At 36.2% G+C, this 21,946-nt stretch overlaps 1 protein-coding gene across 3 annotated transcripts in view; it reads left to right on the top strand.

The window, feature by feature from the left end:
- LOC106868159 (E3 ubiquitin-protein ligase MYLIP) overlaps positions 1–21,946 on the top strand; it is a 94,841-nt gene that overhangs the window by 62,635 nt on the left and 10,260 nt on the right. For all 3 annotated transcript variants that reach the window (XM_014913300.3, XM_014913299.3, XM_014913301.3), the window contains exons 4-5: positions 17,104–17,294; positions 20,904–21,299. In XM_014913300.3, the coding sequence (XP_014768786.1) occupies positions 17,104–17,294; positions 20,904–21,299 (587 nt within the window). The remainder of the gene's footprint in view (positions 1–17,103; positions 17,295–20,903; positions 21,300–21,946) is intronic.

Raw genomic sequence — 21,946 nt, 5'->3', positions numbered from 1 at the left:
GCATATTGAAAAAATTAAAAGTAGAATTAGTTTTAAAGGTGTGATGTGAATGTTAACCCATAAACTGTGATGGGTCACCTCAGTGGCCGACAGGCCACGTGCGTGGCCACGGAAGTAGGGCATGATCTGACCTAATTTTGATGACTTATAATGTATGCACACGATACCCTTTCACCCTAGAAACAGTGTAGTCAATCACAGAAGGTGTTAAGAAACACTGAGTATTTTTTTCGAGTGATAGATCGATGTTGATTGGCGGAATGACTTTGGAAAAGTTCACTGAACTAATCAGTTGCCATTTGCTCAGCAGTTTGTGTTACATACAGCAAAATCCCAGCAGTTTATGGGTTAAACATGTGTGACACAATTGTGAGGAATGACTGTGTAATAGTTTTGAATGCATGTAAATTTGAAAACAGTTATTTTCACATGAGAGACATAAGCTGATGTCTTCAAGAACATGTAAAGGGATAATAATGTATGGTGGGGATAGCCTGAATTGATTGTAGAGACTTAGAAATTGGTTCTAGAAATGATTTATCATTGAGTCAGTATATAGGAAAGTAAATGGAAGAATGCTGCTGCTGATGATGATGGTAAAACAACATTTGGAAGCATTTTATTCTTTTCCACTTAGATTGAACATTAAATAGTGAAGAGTCTTTGCAAAAAACTAAATCTTCAATTTCCCTTTTAATTCTTCTTCTTCAAAATATTTCATTATCTCCACCATTTAATTGTATAAAGCACCATTTCTTTGAGACCTAAACTGATTTCTTTTGTTTTTTAACTATAGAAGAAGATAACCCTTGTGGAAATAAAGCCATCATTAATTTACAAGTGACAGTCATTTCAACAGTTAATAGCCATAAAGTTGACTCTTCTCCCAATACTTATTCTAATACCATACAGCCAACATCGATCTAAACAGAGTAGGTTGGCCACCTTCACTATTCAACTTCAGTTTATTGCACTTTATCTGCTATTGCAACATCATCTAATATTTTTTCTTCAGCTTTAATGTCCAATGAATGTTAACAAAATGAGTCTATCTTCTCTAGACATTGCAATGCTCGACACATCACATATGACTAATGTTGTTCAGAAATCCTGCTGTGATGGTATATAGTGACCCATTTCATAATATCTATGGGTTTTCCAAAATTCCTAAAAGCAATTATCATGGAATGATGAAATAATGATAATTATTATCTTAACATCCACATTTCCATAATTGTAGGAGCCAGACAGAATTTGTTATGGCAGATTTTCTTCCCAGATGCTCTTCCTCTTGTCAACCTTTGCCTATTTCCAAACATGGTAATATTTCCCATGGTCAGACATTTTTTTTTCACAGAAAACTAGAAGCAAACAATATAGCTTGTATGGTCGTGCATTTGTTGACAGATAGTCGAGACAAGGGTGTACACAAGAGTGATGTCAAGACAATGTACACGCACACACACACACACACACACAAATTCACTCTCACTCACACTCACTCACTCACTCACTCTCACTCTCTCTCTCTCTCACTCACTCACACACACACACACAACTGGCTTCTTTCAGTTTCCATCTACCAAATTCACTCACAAGAATTTTGCCAGTGTTATTGTGCCATTCAGTGAGACTGAATCCAACACTATATGGTTAGGAAATATGTGTGATCCTCCCCCCACCCATCCTCCATAAAAAATATTGGGTTGTAGTAGCTCTATTGAAGAGCAAGGGAACTCAGCAAGTCCAACCACCATTCCAATGTTACAGAGGCAATGCTACCTATACCCTTTGGCCCCTACTGGCAAGAAATTGGACTGGTCATTGTAATCTAAATATCTTGACTATGAACAGATCTGAAATGTCTATATTTAACCAGTTCCTATTCTATAACGGGTACTTGTGCTGAAGTATTTACATCAAGCTCATTGCTGCTCTAACCCAAAGCCAAGTATCCAAAAAAAGTGTCAAAATTATTATAGTGAATAGCTAATAATCTGCTTGTCTACTTAAGGAAGCAGCTATGAATTTAGTCTTGAAATATTGGGGAGTCTCATGCTGTATGAATTTGGTACATTTTATTAGGAAATTGCGAAGGTTTGTGGCCTAGAGGTTAGAATGTTGCACTCATGATCACAAGATCATGGTTTCTGTTCCTAGACCAGTGGTACATTGTGTTTTTGGGCAATAACTTCATTCCACATTGCTCCACTCCACTCAGCTGTAAATGAGTAACTCTGTGATGGACCGACATCCCATTCAAGGGAAATATTGTGATCTCACTCACTTATATACCTTAGAAATTGGGTAACTGACCCTATGAGTCATAAGGCTCAAAAACAGTATTGTCCAGAGAAATTACTTTGCTATTAGGAAATTAAAAGCAAAACAAAAAGTAACTTCTTTCCATTGATCGTTAATAGAAAACTTCCAGCATAAATTAATTAAAAGAAAAATTTATTTTCACTCAGGAACCAGCTGTGACCTTGCAGAAAAATATTGAATAAATATTATTTAAAAGAATTTTGAAAATGTTAGTCTTTTGCTTAATCATACACATGACAGAATAGAAAGAAACCATTTGCAAGTATGTAAATGAAATTAGAGAATAAAAGAATAATGCATTAACCTGCATTTGTAAATATCAGGTCTGACTTGAATCTGTTAGTAAACATAAAAGCCAATGTATTGTGGGGAATTAAATCCCATTAAATGCAAACTTCAAGTTGTTACATGAATCTGTAGACTTAATCTGATTCACAAAGAATAGAAAATTTGAGCACGAGAGAGGTTTTCAAGTGAACAAGATTAGCATAAAATTGCACAAACTTCAATTATTCCAGTGTTTCAGACATCACTCTATGCTGGCACAAAGTCAGCAAGTTTGTGGGAGGGGACTAGTCAATTACATCGACCCCAGTACTTAACTGGTACTTATTTTATCGGCCCCAAAAGGATGAAAGGCAAAGTCAACCTTAGCAGAATTTGAACTCAGAATATTAAGACGCACAAAATGCTGCTAAGCATTTTTCCCAGCATGCTAATGATTCTGCCAACTTGCCGCTTTGCCAGCACAACTAATATTAACTGTTAATTGTTATGTTCCCTGCTGCAATCTATTCTCCCTAAAATAAACTAACTAATTCTTATCTAGAATGGTGATTGCATGCTTTCAGTTTTAAATAACATACTTGAAAAACAGGTAAGGTTTGGCAATAGGAAAAGCATCCAGTGATAAATTACTACCTCAAAAAGGGCAAGCCTGCCCAATCCATGCAAGTTGGAAAAACAAACAGTAAACATCTTTTCATTCACAAGCAAACATCATTACTTATTGAGTGCTGATGTATTTAATATTTAGTGAACAAAAACAAAATTGCAATTAGGAGTGAGAAACATAAGCTCATTGACTAACGTTAAGTCTAATCGTGGAAAGAGTGGTTGGGGAGGCGATTCTGAAATTGTAAATAAAACTAGAATTAACTCTTGTCACAAGCAGATGAAAACATTAGCTCGAGGATTAATAATAAGTTAATCTGAAGTTTCAGTCTGTTATTGTTTCATATGGATGGCGTCCCTAGGTAATTTCCCTTAATTAGTATCCACATAATCACGTGTGCAAGCTAGCATAAATGCACACTATTTGCTGGACAGATAAATAGCCATGCACATGCACACATACACACATGAGATACAACTATGTTCTCTCCTCCCCCCCCCCTTCCACACATAAACACTGTAAAGCTATGATGTACCTTAGCTTCTCGTTTCGTATGAGTTCAGCTGATTGGCTATTGGGGGATTTAATCTGATAATCCATTGCTAATTGTCAAAATAGCTTTACAGATATTTGCAAAAACCTTTAAGATTAGTGATAATCTATCCTTTCTTAATGATGGAAATAATTAAAAGTAGCTCGAGCAGGGGTCATGAAAAAAACAAAGCTACTACTATGACGACGACAACAACAACAAAGATGTTTTTTTTTTTTTTTGGTTTGATTTAGACCTAATTATCCAGAAGTAATCTACTTTGGAATGTTAGTCACGCTATTTGATCTTTCTTTTTTTCTGCTTTAAAAAGTATATTTTCCTCTTTTCGTGGCTATTTTAAATAGCTTGTTTAAATATAAACATGTTTACTATCATGAACACTGTAAATTTTTTTTATGACTATGTAATAACTGGTAGAGAACATATATGAATGTATACATGTGTGTATGTATAAATAATTCTTTCTGCTTAAATTTTATGGAGAGGTGCTAGTTGATTACATCAACCCCAGTACTTAACTGGTACTTATTTTATCAATCCTGAAATGATGGAAAGCTAAACTAATGCCAGCAGAATTTGAACTCAGAATATGAAGATGGACAGAATGCCTCTGAGCATTTTGCCCAGTATGCTAATGATTCTGCCAGCTTGTCACCTTTATATATGTATAAATAATGAAAGAAAATAAGTCAGAAGTGAAGGAGGCATCCCTTTTTCTTTTATATACAGATATAAAAAGTCTGAATTTTCCTTAAGAAACAAAAGAATACTGTTTAAATTATTATTATCATCATTCAACATCCATTTTCCATGCTGGTATGGGTTGGGCAGTTCAACCAGAGCTGGTAAGACCAGGGGCCACACCAGGCTCCATTGTCTGTTCTGACATGGTTTCTATGGTTGGATGTCCTTCCTAGTGCCAACCAGGAAGTGGTTTGTAAGTTTTAACACTATGGGGACCTATGGTAGAGGAAGACGGAGGAAGCAAGATGAGGTTAAATCTCAGCTGACACTGTGTACACCACAATCCTTTTACAATTGACCTCATAATGTGAGGATGAATGCCAGTGCTTTATAGCCTTTCTGTACCTCTGTGCTACCCCCACTATTCAGGTAAGCTGGACATGGTTGGTGTCATTAATGATCAATCTAAATTGTAGGAAGTTTTCGACAGATGCAAAAGAATTTTTTATTTGATATTATCACAGAAGTGCAACGTCCATATTTCTTTTGGGCCTCCAAAACAGGCAGGAAAGAATTATCCTTAGAGCAGAAATCTAATCTGAATGAACTTTATGAAACATCCCCCCACCTTCCCCATGAACCAAGTGGTGATATTAAACAAGGTGACAGATTCAGTCTGCTGTCCCAAAATAGGAATGGACTCTGATGGGCTTTCATACAGTTTCCTTTCACAAAATATCAATCAAAGCTTTTTTTTTTTTCATAGACTTAGGGCTGTATGCAGAAGATGATTGCCTAAAATGCCACAAAGTGAGATTGTACCAGGAACCATGGTACAATCTCCACTTTAACCTCACAACCATGTCTGTACCCAGTTTTGGAACTGAAAAAAAATGAATGCTTATGGGCTCATTTAGATTGAGGTTGGGGTGGAGAAACAACTAAAAGTTAACAACCCAAGATCCAAGGATGTAAGGATGTAAAAAATGTAGCACAAATAGGCACAGAGTGTATCTTAAATAGAATTATACAAAAATAAAACAGTAATATGACTACTGTTATGGTAATGATATCTTTTGGTTATTATTTGTATAATGAAATATGCTTACATCTATACATACCTGGTATTAATTTTATCAACTCTGGCAAGATTGTATAGGAATGAAACTAAATATTTTTAGAAATTAACAGTGGGATTCTACCATTCCAGTCAGTCACTGATTTCAATGATGATGGTGGCGACATTGGCAAGTCGTATGATATGAAAGTCTACTATTTAAGTAAGTTTATAATGGGTCTTATTTTCAGAACTTCCACCAAACTAATGAGATTTAGAAGGATTCAATTAAGAGATTAAAAGGATTCTCCTTAATCTTGTTATTTGGATTCCAACAGGCATTTTTTTTTAATGCTCTAGTTATAATTATAGGCTTAGCCACAAGATCCCCAGTTTATATACACATACCTGAACTCCAAGACATCTTACTTTTACAAATCCTTCATGGTCAAAAGTAATTTGGTCTGCAGCTTAGAGTGATAATGATAAAAGGATTGGTTAATCAGAACTGTACTTCTGTCATGGTTCAAACCTTGCAGTAAACTTGAACTCAGCATTGTAAGTTAATGAAATATTTATTAATTAAACACTGTTGCTGCTAGTTATAATTATGTACTATGTCTGTGTGATACCTATTTACAAATAAATGGACTGAACCAAAGAGAATTCTGCATCTCAACCTTTGAGATAATCATGCAAATGACAGAATACTAACCATTGTCTTCACCTCAAACATGCAAACATTGTCAAGCTTATACATACAAGCTCAGATGGCGGCGAGCTGGCAGAATCCTTAGCACGCCAGGCGAAATGCTTAGCGGTATTTCGTCTGCCGTTACATTCTTAGTTCAAATTCCACCGAGGTCGACTTTGCCTTTCATCCTTTCGGGGTCGATTAAATAAGTACCAGTTACGCACTGGGGTCGATGTAATCGACTTAATTCCTTAGTCTGTCCTTGTTTGTCCCCTCTATGTTTAGCCCCTTGTGGGCAATAAAGAAATATATACATACAGGCTCATACAAACACATTTGCACAAAGAAAATCTTCATAATGCATGTTCTTAAGCATTTATAAATGGTTATATAATCATTCATATTTATTACTCTGAACATTTTTGACATTAATCCTTTAGCATTCAGTTTACTTTTTCAACTGTAATGCTTATTTATTCACATTGTTTTGAATTAATCATGTATTACCTCATAACTTCAAACTTTCGATGTAGTAATTGTTTATTTTTAGTTTGAAATTGTAGGGTAGGTGTGAGAGGCCAGATCTGGCTGGTTTGAACATAAAACCAGTAGAATATTTGGGCTAAATTTGGCTGGTTTAAATGCTAAAAGATTAAAATGATTTAATCTTTTCATTTCCCCTTCAAAGATTTGTAGGATCAGTTAGTATTATCAATTAATCTCCATTTCTTGGCAATTGCTAATCTATTGTAGATTATACACACAGAAGTTTCTGATATCTATTTTAAAAGCAAACATAACTTACTCTTGGATTCTCTCTCCCTCATGCATGTGTGCACACACATGCACACTATTTTCTACCTCCTTTAGCACCTTACTCCTACTTCTACAGGAAACCAAACAGAAGGATATTAAATTTTTGCAAAAGGAGCTGTTGGCACTCCATCGCTTACGACGTCGGGGGTTCCAGTTGATCCGATCAACGGAACAGCCTGCTCGTGAAATTAATGTGCAAGTGGCTGAGCACTACACAGGCACGTGTACCCTTAACGTAGTTCTCGGGGATATTCAACGTGACACAGTGTGACAAGGCTGACCCTTTGAATTACAGGTACAACAGATACAGGAAGAAAGAGTGAGAGAAAGTTGTGGTGGAAGAGTACAGCAGGGTTTGCCACCATCTCCTGCCGGATCTTTGTGGAGCTTTAGGTGTTTTCGCTCAGTAAACACTCACAACACCCGGTCTGGGAATCGAAACCGCGATCCTATGACCGTGAGTCCGCTGCCCTAACCACTGGGCCATTGCGTCTCCATGCAAAAGGAGCAAACAGCTGAAATATTCAAATAAGTAGGTACTATTTTAACATTTCAGTTATAAAAATTTGGAAACCTCCTTGACAATATGTAAACCCTTGGATAGTTGTGCTATGGTATCAGATAGGGTATCTGTTTTTCTGAACATTTGGAACCTGTATTTTCTATAAGTCAGCTTTAAAAATCCCTCTCTGGACTCAATGTATGGGTCATATCTTGAACCTGCAGGTCCTGTTATCTAATATTTTTATTCACAGTAACTTTTGTATATTTTCATCAATGCCTAGGTAGTTGAAGCATTTTTTGTTCCAAGAGATTGAGAGACCATTGATATTCAGGTTTGGATTTGGGAGACTGACTTTCCATGTTCAACATTCAAATATGAATACTTTTTATTGGCCAAGTTCTATTCCTGTGTCAGCTGAAAATGTTATTACGTCCTGGATTATTATCTCTTACAGTTGCAGACGCTAACATGTAGCCATAAGATTTTTGTAACAGAAATGATAATGAATTTAATGCCAAAATAAACAGAATAAACATCTTTTCATATACATGCATGCATACATACGTGCGTGTGTTTGTTGCATGCATATACTCTTTGTTTTCTATGTAGAATTGGCAACAACTTTTTGTAGCATGTTGAAATAATAAGAAGCAAAATTCTTGTTTTGAGGCATCTAGAGGTCAGATGTTTTTGAAAGTTAATCAAGTACAAAGGCTTACATCTTTGAATATATAGGTTGAAACATTTTATTTTCAGTGTAGTGTTTAGTCTATAATCAAGGAACACACATACAAACAGAATTTAAATTTTTGTATCATATAGATCAGGAAAAGCAAGAATAGTTATGTACCCACTTCATTATACTGTGTGTTTCCTTCCTGAGTATCTGTGAAACCAAACAAAAATAGGATAAATGGAACTGATGCATTCTTGTAATATTTAGCTCTTAGTCATTCTGTAAAATCTGCCATATTTGTGACATGCTGTGTACATATGTCTGCAGAGAGGTGTCTCTCTGCTAATTTCATCAATATCTCAGCAGGCATTGTCTTGTGCTGTTGTTTGATGAATATTGCTTGCTGCTCATCATTTTCTGCCACCCTTCTAACTTTTTGTTTTTCCTTTACATTTTCATTGAATTTTTATCTTTTTCCTCACCTGCATCCATCTCTTATGATGCTTCTACACATTCTTCATAATGCTCAATCTCAGGATGTAGTTCTGTCATATCCTCATTCAAATAGAATTCATTTCATTGTAGATTCCTATTCTTGTTATACTTGAGTATTTCCAGTAGACCTCTCACCAACTCCTTTCCACTCTCTCTCTCTCCCTCCCCCCTCTCTCTCTCTCTCTCCATTTTGCTTCAGGAAATAGTTTTGTATCGATAGTTTAAACAAAAAAAAAAGGTAAAATTTATTTTTAAAAAATAAAAGAAATAGAATATTTTTCATCTTTCTCTTATCCACTAAAATGATTAAAGATAATAAAAAAGAAAAAATTTCCAAAACATATTCTTTTCATGAGATGCTTTGAAAACTGAAACTGAAAATTCAAGTTCATTGTGTCTTTATTTTGTAAACTTTATTTTCATTTGTATTTAAATTCATTCATTTTACTCTTAAAGGATATTTAGTAAAGTTTACTCTTAACTTTTTGTTTTATATTTAAAAAAAAATTTACTGTTCCTTTTTATCATGGTTGTTCATGGTGGTTTTAATTGAAGTTAAAACTGTATTAGTCACTCTTCTAATCATTCTTTTTACTATTTATCTTCTTTTATATATAATCTTACTATAATGGGTGTTATGTCCCTCTTTCTGTCTGTTCCCTCTTCATGGTCAAATGACTGGACCAATGGTCATGATGTTTTTTTGGATTACAAAGGAGGTAATCAGAAAGGTTTTTAGCAAAAAAAATGAGAAAAAGTATGATTATTTAGTGGATATTGAGGGTAATTGTTTGGTTTACTGGCGTAAAAAGTAAATAAAAATTACGGGGGAAGATAACTAATAAAAGAAGCAAAAGAAAATAAGTCAACTTCTTACTATAATGGGCATTATGTCCGTCTGTTCCCTTTTCATCTGTTCATTTTTCATGGTCAAATGGCTGGACCAATGGTCACAATGTTTTTCAGGATTAGGGAGGTTTTTAGCAGAAAAAATGTGAAAAATGTGATAATTTACTGGATATTGAGTTTTGTATTAATAAATTACCTTTGATTTTTTTTTCTGTTAAAATTCTAGTGACAATGATTGACTCTGGATCACACCCCCACTCTATATAGTTCATGAATTTAGAGGGTTTAGATACTATCCCTTTATTTCCTATCATAGATGGGCAGATCCCTAATGATTCCACTTGCGCATTCACAGCCACAGGGCCAGACTTTAGATCATGTATGTATATTTTTACCCATTCTGATGTTTATACATGGCCAGTTGTACGTCGCTATGAGTAGAACAATGGACTCGTCAACCAAACAAAAAATATCATCTACAAAGAAGCTTTGTAATTCTATGGATTTTATTGAAAGGAATATGATTCATAATTTAAATGAGGAAATTTGTGAACTTTGAATGTATAAGAGTATAAACAAGCGTAAAACAGTGTAAACAACTAAAATAAAAGTATATCTAAATCACATTTATTTTACTAATACTCTTTATGTAGTGGTTTGAAGGAAGCTCCCGCTTTCATTGGCAGTGGTCTACATAACCATTCATGATACAGAAGTTGGGAGCCTATTTCAGTTGGGGAGTGAATTGTCGTCACATGTCATATAGCTCGTTTTATGTGTCCAAAGCTTACACTGGGTGCATCTTATGGAGTTTCTACCTACACCTTTTCTACAGATTGAGCAGGACCATCTATGTGAAGGGATTTGTGATTTGTCTGCCTTCCTACTTACCATGACTTTGGTTTTTGCTAGCTTAACTTAAAGGCCCTTTGATTGTAGACCTTGCTTCCATACCTATAACTTCTTTTGTTCGGGTAATGATTCACCTACAAGAGCAAGGTCATCAGCATAGAAGAGCTCCCAGGGGCAGCCTGTGTTGAATTCTTCTGTTATTGCCTGGAGGACTATGATGAACAACTGGGGTCTGAGCACTGATCCTTGGTGAACCCTTACTTGTACCCTGAATTCTTCGCTGTACTTGTTGCCAACCCTCACTTTACTGGTAGCATCCCTGTATAAGGCTTGTATGGCTCTCACCAACTACTCGTCTATCCCTAGTTTCCACATTGACCACCAAGATAAGGGACTGGGAGACTCTGTTAAAAGCTTTCTCCAAGTCAACAAAAGCCAAGTATAGAGGTTTATCTTTAGGTATTTCTCCTGCAGTTGGCTTACCAGAAATATAGTATCAGTGGTGCTTCTACCTGCGTCTCATCTAGACTAATTCTCTCTCTAATTAGTTGGGCTGTGACTCTCCGTAACTTTTATCACTTGATCCAACAATTTGATACCTCTGTAATTATTTCTATCTTAAGCATCACCTTTACCTTTGTAGCAGTTTACTACTACACTAGTCATTGGGTATGACTACTTCATGAACCACCTGATTTACAATATGGGTGACTAGACCACAACCCACACCGCCAAGTATTTTAAGAATCTCGGTGGTGATTCTTGATGGGCTGGGTGCTTTCCCTGTCTTTGTATCCTTAATTGCTTTATCTACCAGGGTACTGTCAATTCTAGTAGCTGGTCCCTCAATTGGGTCAACATTTGGCAGACTCTCCTCCTCCTAATCATTCTCCACATTCAGCAGTCTTTCATAATGGCATTTCCTAGCCTCTTTCTTTTCAGACTCATTAAAAGCAAGTGCACCATCATCCATGCAGACACATTTCTCTCCTATGACATCACAATTTTCTCTCACTCAGTCTTGCAATCTGAAATACTTCAGTTCTTTGGTTTTCATAACACTGAACATAGGTAAACTTCTTTTCTGCTTCTCCCTTGGCTAGATATACCTGTCTTCTAGCTTCCTTTCTGGCTATCTGATACAATTCGCTGCTACCCTCACTCTTCCCGGCTTGTTTGTTTGCTCTAATGGTCCTATCTACAGTATTCCACAACCATGTTACCCTGGTTCTGGAAGAGACTTTGCACCAGCTACAGATTTGGTCTGTGGCACTCAGCAAGCTGTCTCACAGGAATTCCCAGTTGCCCTATATGTCACAAGTTTGTAGCTCCTCCTCCCTCTCATCAAATTTCTCAATTAGGATGTCCCTAGATCTGTAACAACATGAAGGCTCCTTAAGCTTCTAAATCCTTCTTTTCCAGATTGGTCTGCTTCTTGGCATCCTTCTGGCCTCGAGTCTAAAGTCACTAATGACTAGTTTATGCTGGTGGGGGGTACATTCTTCACCAGGGAGGGTCTTTGTATTTAATCATGCATCCTGCTGTCTGGTGAGAATGGAATCAATCTGGCTAACACAGTCATCTGATTTGTAGGTGGCTGGCTGGCTTCCTGAAGTTGGTGTTGCAGATCCAAAGGTTATTTGGATCACAGAACTCCAATAGCCATGCTTCCTCTTCATTTGGGGAACCAATTTCATGGCCCCATGAACACCATGGAAGATACCAGGCTGCCGTCCAACATACTCATTGAAATCTCCAGCCACGAAGATGAGATCATTGTCACTCGTCTTTGAAGTAGCCTGCAGAAGAATATCATAAAAGTGGCCCTTCTGTTCATTTGGTAGGCCTGCTTGTGGGGCCTAGGCAGATGTAATTATAGCTATACTATTCTGCAAGACTAGCCTTGTACTCTATCACACACTCTGACTACCTCTATGAACTTATCCACCTATTTCTCTGCAAGAAGTATACCCACCCCACCTACTCCGTCACTGTTACCTTCCCAGAAGATTCTATACCTATGTGTCTTGCCTGTGAGGAACCTGGTTGAAGCTCCTCTCTCCACTTTACCTCTTGGATGCAACATACATCAACATGCTTCCATTCAAGCATCTCTACAATCTCGTTAGACCTACATTTCAATGTGCCTACATTTACAGTGACAACTCTGAAAACTGGGAACAGGATCTGAGAGGGAACATGGGAAGGGGAGATGTTATTCAGTGCCTGAAAAGAAAGTTTCCACGATCGTTTGAGAACAGACATGTCACAATAGTTGTTCATGCTTTTAACCCATCATCATTCAGACCTGTTAAAACTGCTGCTCTTACTGGGTGTGAGAGTAATGTAAGCATTGTAAATATATGCGTTACTGTAGTTGCAAATATTGATATGAATATGCTAATGTTAAATTAAATAAGTAAGTAAATAGGCTGCTATTTGATTGGGTTAGTCCATTATATATATTTACACAGATAGATAAAGGGAGGAGTGAGGGGAAGTAGGAGGGGTGGCAGTATGTAGGTCTTCTCGTGCAGAAGTGAGGCAGAGCTCTGTGGGAGTTTTCGGTATAAGGGAAGAGATTACTGGTACAGGAGAAGGGATTTCTGGTATTGGTGGTGGGAGTGGGAAAGGGTGTCACATCATGAACAAGAAATGGAAGAAATGGCTAGCTTTGCCACAAGAAAATCGAAATAGTTGCAAAGAATGATAAAAACACATGAGAATTATGTCAAGTGTTTAAAGGGGTACAATTCTAGAAGTTATTAGAGAAAGTAACAAATTACAGGTTATGAAGTTATTTTAACTCAAGTACATTGGCAAGAATGATGAACGATTAAAAACTAGAGAAGTTTCTTAGCTCAGTGGTCGGACATTTCACGTCATGATATGATGGTGTACAATAGCAGGGCAAAGTGTGAAGGTTTGAGAGAAACCATGTGCAAAGGGGTTCTTTATATAATCTACAGCTGGAAGTGGTCAAATAAGTGGCTGGCTTCGCCACAAGAAAATCAAAATATCAGCAAAGAACAGTAGTGAAGCAAAGAATGATAGAAACACATGAGAATTATGTCAAGTATTTAACCCTTTCGTTACTGTATTTATTTTGAGATGCTCTGTGTTTCTTTCAGTTACTTTGAATATAACAAAGAATTTAGTAAAATAAATTAGTTATCATTCAGCTAGTGTTAGGAACATAAATTGTGACTAAAGTTTGGTGGAAGATATTAATTAAAACCTTAAGAAAACAAGACATTTGTACAACAGAGCCAGAGCCGGTTTCAGCCGGGTTGGTAACAAATGAGTTAAAGGGATATGATTTGAAAAGTTATTAGAGAAAGTAACAAATTAGAGGTTATATAGTTATTTTAACTCAAGAACGTTAGCATGTTAGTAATACATCTTAAATAAATGGAAAGAATAGTGAATGATTCATGTGTGTGTGTGTATGTATGTATATATGTGTGTGTGCATGTATGTATGTGTATATGTATGTATGTATGTATCTATTAGGATAGATAGATAGATAGATAGGTGTGTGTGTGTGTGTATATATATATATATATATATATATAATTAAGACTACTTAGATTGGGGCACCTTGCTAGATCTGTATAATTTGCACACCTAAATAATATTTATTTCTGAAGTGCAGATTCCAACTTAGGTAAATAAAATATAAATTGACAAAGTTGTACAGGTGTCAGTTCATTACAGCCATTTCAAGCAACTCTTTTAATTGCTTAATAAAAACATTACATCATTTGAAAGAACCATTCTTGTCAGATGACCACATTGACTTCAAACATAAAGGATATAATCATTTCCTTAACATATTCACATCAATAACGGAACTCAAAATATTTACATTGTTTCCTTTGTCATATCTGTGGCAGCATGCCTATATATATATATATATATATATATATATATATATATATATATATCAGGTCATCCCGTAAGTTCTGTCTGATTTTACCTTTTTTAAAATTGAATGAAATTTAATTATATTTTAGAATGTCTAATGGAATTTAAAATTATTTTTATGCATTTGCGTACATTTAAACTAATTAAATATTATTTTACATGATAATAGGATTAAAATTTCTTTGATTAAAACTTGTATCCAAAGAGCATTTGAGGCACATAATGCTTTATGAGTACAAAAAAGGAAACTCTGCAGCCGAAGGGACTCGAAACATACACTCACTTTATGGGAAAGAATGCTTGAATGAAAAAACTTGCAGAAGATGGTTTGCAAAATTCAGAAGTGGAGATTTCAGCCTTGAAGATGTAGATCGAACAGGACGTCCAGTTGAGTTTGATGATAAGCTCCTTGGGGCGTTACTTGAAGAAAATCTTGCATTATCAGTTGAAGAATTGGCAATAAAGCTTACTTTAAACCATACAACTGTTCATCGTTATCTTCAACAACTTGGAAAGTTTCCTAAACTTGGAAAATGGGTGCTTCATGAATTTTCCGAAAACAACTGCAAATCCTGAGTTGATATCTGCTCATTTCACTCTTTTGGGATTGACTTGTAACTGGTAACGATAAATGAATCTTTTATCGAAATTTTAGACGTCGTAAACAGTGGCTTGGTAAAAGGGGAAAAAGCTCAACCACAACCGAGAATGGAACTTCTTGGGAAAAAGTTTCTTCTCTCTATCTGGTGTGATTGCATTGGAGTAATTCACTTTGAATTGTTACCACCTAATTCAACAATCAATGCTGAAGTCTACTGTCAGCAATTAGAGCATTTGAACCAAGCTTTGAAGAAAAAAAGACCCGCTTTAGTAAATCGAAAAGGAGTGATGTTTCATCAGGACAATGCATGACTCCACACTGCAAAGATCACATCACAGAAGATTGAAGAGCTTGGTTAGGAAAACATTCCTCATCCACCTTATTCTCCCGACCTTGCTCCTTCAGACTACCATTTGTTTCATAGTTTACAGAATCATTTGGGGGAAATAACTTTCACAAGCCAGGAGGCGGTCGAAACTGACATTTCAGAGTTCTTCGCTTTGAAACCAAAAGAGTTTTACATTGATGGGATTAAAAAGCTTGTAAATAGATGGAAGGAAATCATAGATAATCAGGGAAAGTACATTGATGATTAAATTTCAATTAAATATAACATTTGATCATTTGTTTTCTTTATTCAAAATTCGGAGAGAACTTATGGGATGACCTGATATATATATATATATATATATATATCTGTATGGAGCAGGGAGGAGCAAGAAATACAAGTGGCTCAGGAAGGAGTGTGTGACAAGTAGCAGCACAGGAGAGCAGCAGTGTCATAAATCTGTAAATAGTTGGTGCATAGAGTATGAGAGTGAAAGGGAGAGGACTGGAAATGACTAGTGGCAGAAATGGAGGCCAGAAGTACATGTGGGTAGCTATAGTGAGTGTGGAGACAAAGGTGGGCGGGGTGGGTCATGTTATATTGATAGATCAGGTTTTTCAGTAATGATAATATCTAGTGTGAATAGTTTTATGTAGATCAAAGTAATTCACTTCATATTTGAACAGCTGTTAAGATAAATACATGTGAAAAAGTTTAAAATCTAGTTCAGTTCATTTTGAAGATAATAGCTAGGACATTGTTTTGTTCTTTTTATATTTTGAGTTCAAACTCACCTTGATGAACTTTACCTTTTACTTTAATGTAAGCACCAGTAACATGTTTTGATTCAAATATTTTAATATTCCTTTGACATTTTTCTGCCACTGTTACCAGCCCTTCAACACACCTCACAACACACATTTTGCCAATGACAGAAATCATTGGTGAACTACAGGATCAGTTATCCAAATATTACAAGAAAAATTTACCAATGCCTGTTCCTTCTGTTCCAAGATTTTGCTGTTAAAATTTATGTGCTATAAATTGCTTATACTTCTTCAATACACAAAATATTTTTTTATATAAACAGTTCCTAATAATATTCAATTATAAAAATACTGCAGGACTTTTTTTTTTATATACATCAAATGGCTATCGAAGCCCAGTAGTAAAGTTACATTCTCAAGCCATACTGACTCATAAGGACTAGTTTCCTGGTTTCATGGCTTATATATTCCCCAGCTGGACAGGATTACTCATTTTTGCCAGCTGAGTGGACTGGAGCAGCATGAAATGAAGTGCTTTGCTCAAGAATACTACTCCTTGCTCAGTCCAGGAATTGCAACCACAATCTTATGATCATGAGCCCAACACTCTAACCACCAGATACACATATCCTGGATCTCCACACAAGGTCCAGTAAAGTAAGACTCAAAGGAGTCCATAGGCTAAAATGGTTGAGAACCACTGTTCTAAAATATTACTCTTGATAAGATACGTTTTGTAAAGCAATTGGTGATATGAAAGGAACCCAACTACAAAAATCATGTCATACAAAATAAGAGATTTTTAGTGTTGTCTTTGTGTGTGTCAGATGGTAAAGGACTGCAACAGACCTATCTAGCTCATACCAGTATGAAAAATCAAATGTGAAATGGTGCTTATATTCTTCAGATTTCATTATTACACTCATGATTTTTCAGTTAAGTTACAGTGTCTCTCAAAATTTTTCAATATTTCTCTTATGTTTGGTTACTTTTCTTCTCTTTTTCATCTTAAATGATTACTTTTGTATTATCTCTAAACACTGTTATTCTTATATGTCTATCACTCTTCTTGTTTGCAGGTTTGCCAGCAACTTGGTATTTTAGAGGTTGATTATTTTGGTCTTCAGTATGAAGGAAATAAAGGAGAACAGCTATGGTTGAATATGCGCAACCGCTTAAACCAACAACTCAACAGACAGCCACCATACCGGCTTCTTCTAAAGGTCAAATTTTTTGTACCTCCCCATTCCTTGTTGCAAAACACAACCAGGTAACTACTTTTTTTGCTTGTAAAGTGTTGTATTCTTATATGTTTTTGTATATATGAGGGGTGCTGAAAAGTTCCTAGCTTTAAGGGTATCATGAAAGGACTGGTTGGAGGCCCAACCTTTGAAGTTCTTTTACAGGGCTTAGGAAAACTGAAGGACCACTGCAATAAGTGTGTGAATCTGAGAGGGGAATATGTTGGATAAAATCATAACTGATTCTCCTGTATTTTCTTTTACCCAAAGCCAGGGACTTTTCAGCACCCCATCATATGTAAGCAAGTGATGGTGCTTGGTCTTAGTTTGGTCATGCAATCATGAGAATCCAAGAACTATCCTTTACATAGCACTTTGGACAAATGTCTTCTACCATAGTATTGATTGCCTTGTGAGTTTAATTTAGCAAATAAATGGTGTGGAAACACTTTCTGTGCCCTGTTCCCTTTCCTTTCTATTCAAAGGGTCAGTCTAGTCGTATGTTGTGTCACATTGATTCTGTTTGAGGATTATGTTAAGGGTACAAGTGTCTGTGGTATATACAGCCACACCATATTACATATTACAATGAGTTTGTTGTAAAACAAATGCAAGGAAACTAGGTTGTTCTGTTGATCAATCAATCAAACATTCATTCATCATCAAAAATAGATGAGATTATATTCATTATTATTCTGGCATATATTATATACTCTTGGTGTGTGTGTGTGTGTGTGTGTGTGTGTGTGTGTAGGCATGGCTGTCTGAATGAGAAGCTTGTTTCCCAATCACATGATTCCAGGTTCAGTTCCACTGCATGGAACCTTGGGCAGTTGTCTTCTACTATAGCCCCAGGCTTACCAAAACTTTATGAGTAGATTTGGTAGATGGAATGTGTGTGTCATTGTATCTGTTCCTTACCACTACTTGACAACTGGTGTTGTTTTGTTTACATCCCCATTACTTAACAGTTTATCAGAAAGAGACTGATAGAATAAATACCAGGCTTAGAGAAAAATAAATATTGGGGTCAGTTTGTTCAATTAAACCCTTCATGGCAGTGCCCAAACATGGCCTCAGTCTAATGACTGAAACAAGGAAAAGATAAAAGATAATAAGTAGAACCTGTATTTCAAAGGGCCAGCCTTGTTACACTCAGTGTCATGCTGAATCTCCCTGAGAACTACATTAAGGATACACATGTCTGTGGAGTGCTCAACCACTTGCATGTTAATTTCATGAGCAAGCTGCTCCGTTGATCGTATTTGGGCTGAGATGTCTGGCAATATGAGGTTCTTGAGAAGACCCACCCACGTCAGCGAAACTGAGTTCTAGAAGGGCTGTGTATTCCACAAGCATTTGTATTCCACCCACAGGTAACAAGAAAACATTTCAAGTACCTTACCCCAACAAACCAAACAACATCTCTTCCTTACATCTCTTTCATGCACTATGCTTACCTCTAACTCTCCAATCCTGTTCTCATGGCCCTGTTCACTGTATCATTGCTATCTGGTAGCCCCCACCCCCTCTATATATATCCAGGTTTTCACCACTTACTGCATTCTCCTCCTCCACTTCTTTGTCAATGTCCTGCCACTGATATCATTACCTCCATACCTCTAGGGTATGCCCTGGCACTTGCCATCATCTATATCTCTCTCTTCTTTTCCTCAACCACCCCATTTATATTCTGATCCCTGTCCCTTGTGAGTATGCCTGGCACTCTACCCCCATCTCTCTCCTGCACTTTTACTGTCTGCCATTCTCTTTTTCTTTCTCTTGCTCTTCCTTCAGGTTGGGTAACCATGTATCCCCATTACAGCAGCATACCTGTTTCTGTCCTCATTCCTGATCTCTCTCACTCTTACAGCAAGACACCTGTTTCTGTCTCTCTTTCTCATTATAACCTTTCATCATCTCACACAAGATCACCTCCTCCAATGCCCCCTCCCCCTCAAAAGATCTTTGTCTTCCAAGTTACTTGGTGACAGCATTCAGTCCACACTGTAGAGTGGTTGGCATTTAGAAGGGTATCCAGGTGTAAAAACCTTGTCAAAACTGACATCACCTGTGCTTGTGCCATGTAAAAAGCACTCACTCACTCCACTCTGCTGGGTGGTTGGTGTTAGGAAGGGCACCCAGCCGTAAAAACTCTACCAAAAGAGACAGAAGTCTGGTGCAGGCTCCTGCCAGGCCAGCTCCTGTCAAACTGTTTAACCTATGCCAGCATGGAAGGTGGACATTAAATGATGATGATGATATATATATATATATAGAGATGTTTATATACATATATATGCACACACATGCACCTGTTTATACACCCACTCAAATAATGTGTTTGTATCTCTTTATTCTTGACATAATATGATTGTTGTAAATTATTGTTGCTGTCATACAGGCAGTGTCATTCATTTCTAATATTCTGTGAGAACATGTCTGGCCAGGGAAAAATATTGCCCTGCTTGGAAACAGGTGAGGGTTGGTGACAGGAAGTACATCCAGCGATAGAAAATCTGCCTCAATAAACTTTGTCTAAACTATGCCAGCGTGAAAAAAATGGATGCTAAGATGATGATAACAATATTATGGTTGGATGAATGAATGATCTTAACACATCTATATCTGTCAGCAGGATTAGTATAATCTTTTGTGACTAAGTGAAAAAGTCTGTGTATGTATGCATTTGTGTGCAATAATATATGTAAATACACATATCTCTCTCTCTCTCTCTCTCTCTCTCTCTGTATATATATATATATATGTATATATATATATATATATATATATATATAAAAGAAAACCACCCACTTCACACAGTTTCTACTCAGTGTCAATATTTATATTCTATCCCTCCAGCTCTGCATAAATAATAGAAAGATGCGCAGTCGGTCATTGTAAACAAAAGTTACACTATATATTCAGCAAGTATTTTATTGCCTTGTTGTGCTGCTGGAATCCTCTCCTTCCTACACTACCTCAGTGAGTAATACTTGTTAGCAAAGACAACAACCTGGAGATTAATGCAAAGAGGGTGAACATCACAAAGCGAATGTAATGTTAGGTCAGCTGGGAGTATGAGATGAGCAATAAAGGTTTTGGAGTATTCAGCCATGTTCCTTTACACTGAGTTCCGATAAAATCAGTTCCTTTCCACCAAGATTCTTAGCTTTATGCCATCTTTAAAAATTACTATATTCCCAGTTCAAATTGTGCCATAGTTAGTTTATCTCTCCAGGATCAATAAGTAACAGTCATATACTGGGGTTGATTAAATCAGCTCTACCTCCTTGCTGTGTAATTTAAATGATAAAAAGGGAGAGGGATGGGATTGCAAACAGTTGAACATTGACTTGCAATATTCAACTCTCTTCATTTGGACTTCAAAGTATTACCTCAGTTGACTTCGTCATCCTTCCATGATTGATGAAATAAATACTGTACATGATTGATAAAATACATGACATCAGTTTTAATGATTTTGGGTTAAAATTTGGAATTTAGAGAAATTGATGATCAATCAAGTATACCCCCTATAAATATGTGGCCTTACAACAACATTAATCCTTTTGGATTTTTTTTTTTTATTCTCTAGTTCAATATCTTAAAAAAATAATCTCATTCTGTTCTTGCAGGCATCAGTTTTCTCTTCAAGTTATAAAAGATCTCATGAGTCAGAAATTACAAGTTTCTGACAAAACCACTTGTATAAACATATGTGCGTTACTTGCACAGTTGTCTAAATTAGATCAAAACCCTGTCACCGAGTTCACTGAATCAATCTATACAACACTTGTTGAAAAGATTGGTGGAGGTTTAGCTCTAGCCAATGAAGTTGCTGAACAACATACCGGCATTTCAACTTTGAACCCAGCCCAAGCTGAATACAAGCTGCTGCAAGAAGTTGCTGAACTTCCAAACTATGGAATATCATTCCATGAAGCCAAGAACTGTAGTGGAGAAAATGTTCATATTGGAGTTGGACCTGAAGGCATTACTATTTTTGATGAAAATTTAATACAAGTTGAGACGTAAGTCATTAATTATAAATTTGTGTTATTCTTTTTCTGTAGCTTTTGTTTTTATTGTTGCATGAATAAAGTACCAAACTTAGAATCATTTTACATTTTGTGCATGTGTAGAAAATAAAAATTCAACTGAAAGACGTTTATTCAAATTATATTACCGTTTTATTCATTTATAATCACAGAATGAGGAAAGTATATTTTGACCTTGCTGATAAGTTAATTTGGCAGTAACAGGCCTGAACAAACAATATAAAATTATTGCAAATGATGTGTGGCCTTTAATTACTGTTAATGATGAGTAGTTTTAAATGATTGTTGATGTCCAATTTAAGCCTACACATTGTTCACAAAGTTGTTCAGAATACATAAATCATGTGTGTATGTGCACGAACATGTTATGCCGTGAATATGTTACTGTGTGTCTGTGTATATATGTAATCTTCATAATGTGGGACAGTTGAATTAAGAGAAATAGAGAAGTTTAAAGGAGTGTGGTATTAAACTTAAGCCAAACTTGTTTATCAAGTCTAGTTGAAGGCTGGTGACTCTGTCTTCTCTGGTGGCAAGATGTGTAGAAAGAACCTTGTTCCATATACAGCACCATATGTTATAATGGTAGTCACTTTGAGTAGAGATATCACCACTCTTTG

Source organism: Octopus bimaculoides, chromosome 4, assembly GCF_046866305.1.
Source record: "Octopus bimaculoides isolate indiv1 chromosome 4, ASM4686630v1, whole genome shotgun sequence".
In the NCBI taxonomy this organism is placed as follows: Eukaryota; Metazoa; Mollusca; class Cephalopoda; order Octopoda; family Octopodidae; genus Octopus; species Octopus bimaculoides.
The sequence above is the reverse complement of the archived record's forward strand: the minus strand, read 5'-3'. Positions and strand labels throughout refer to the sequence as shown.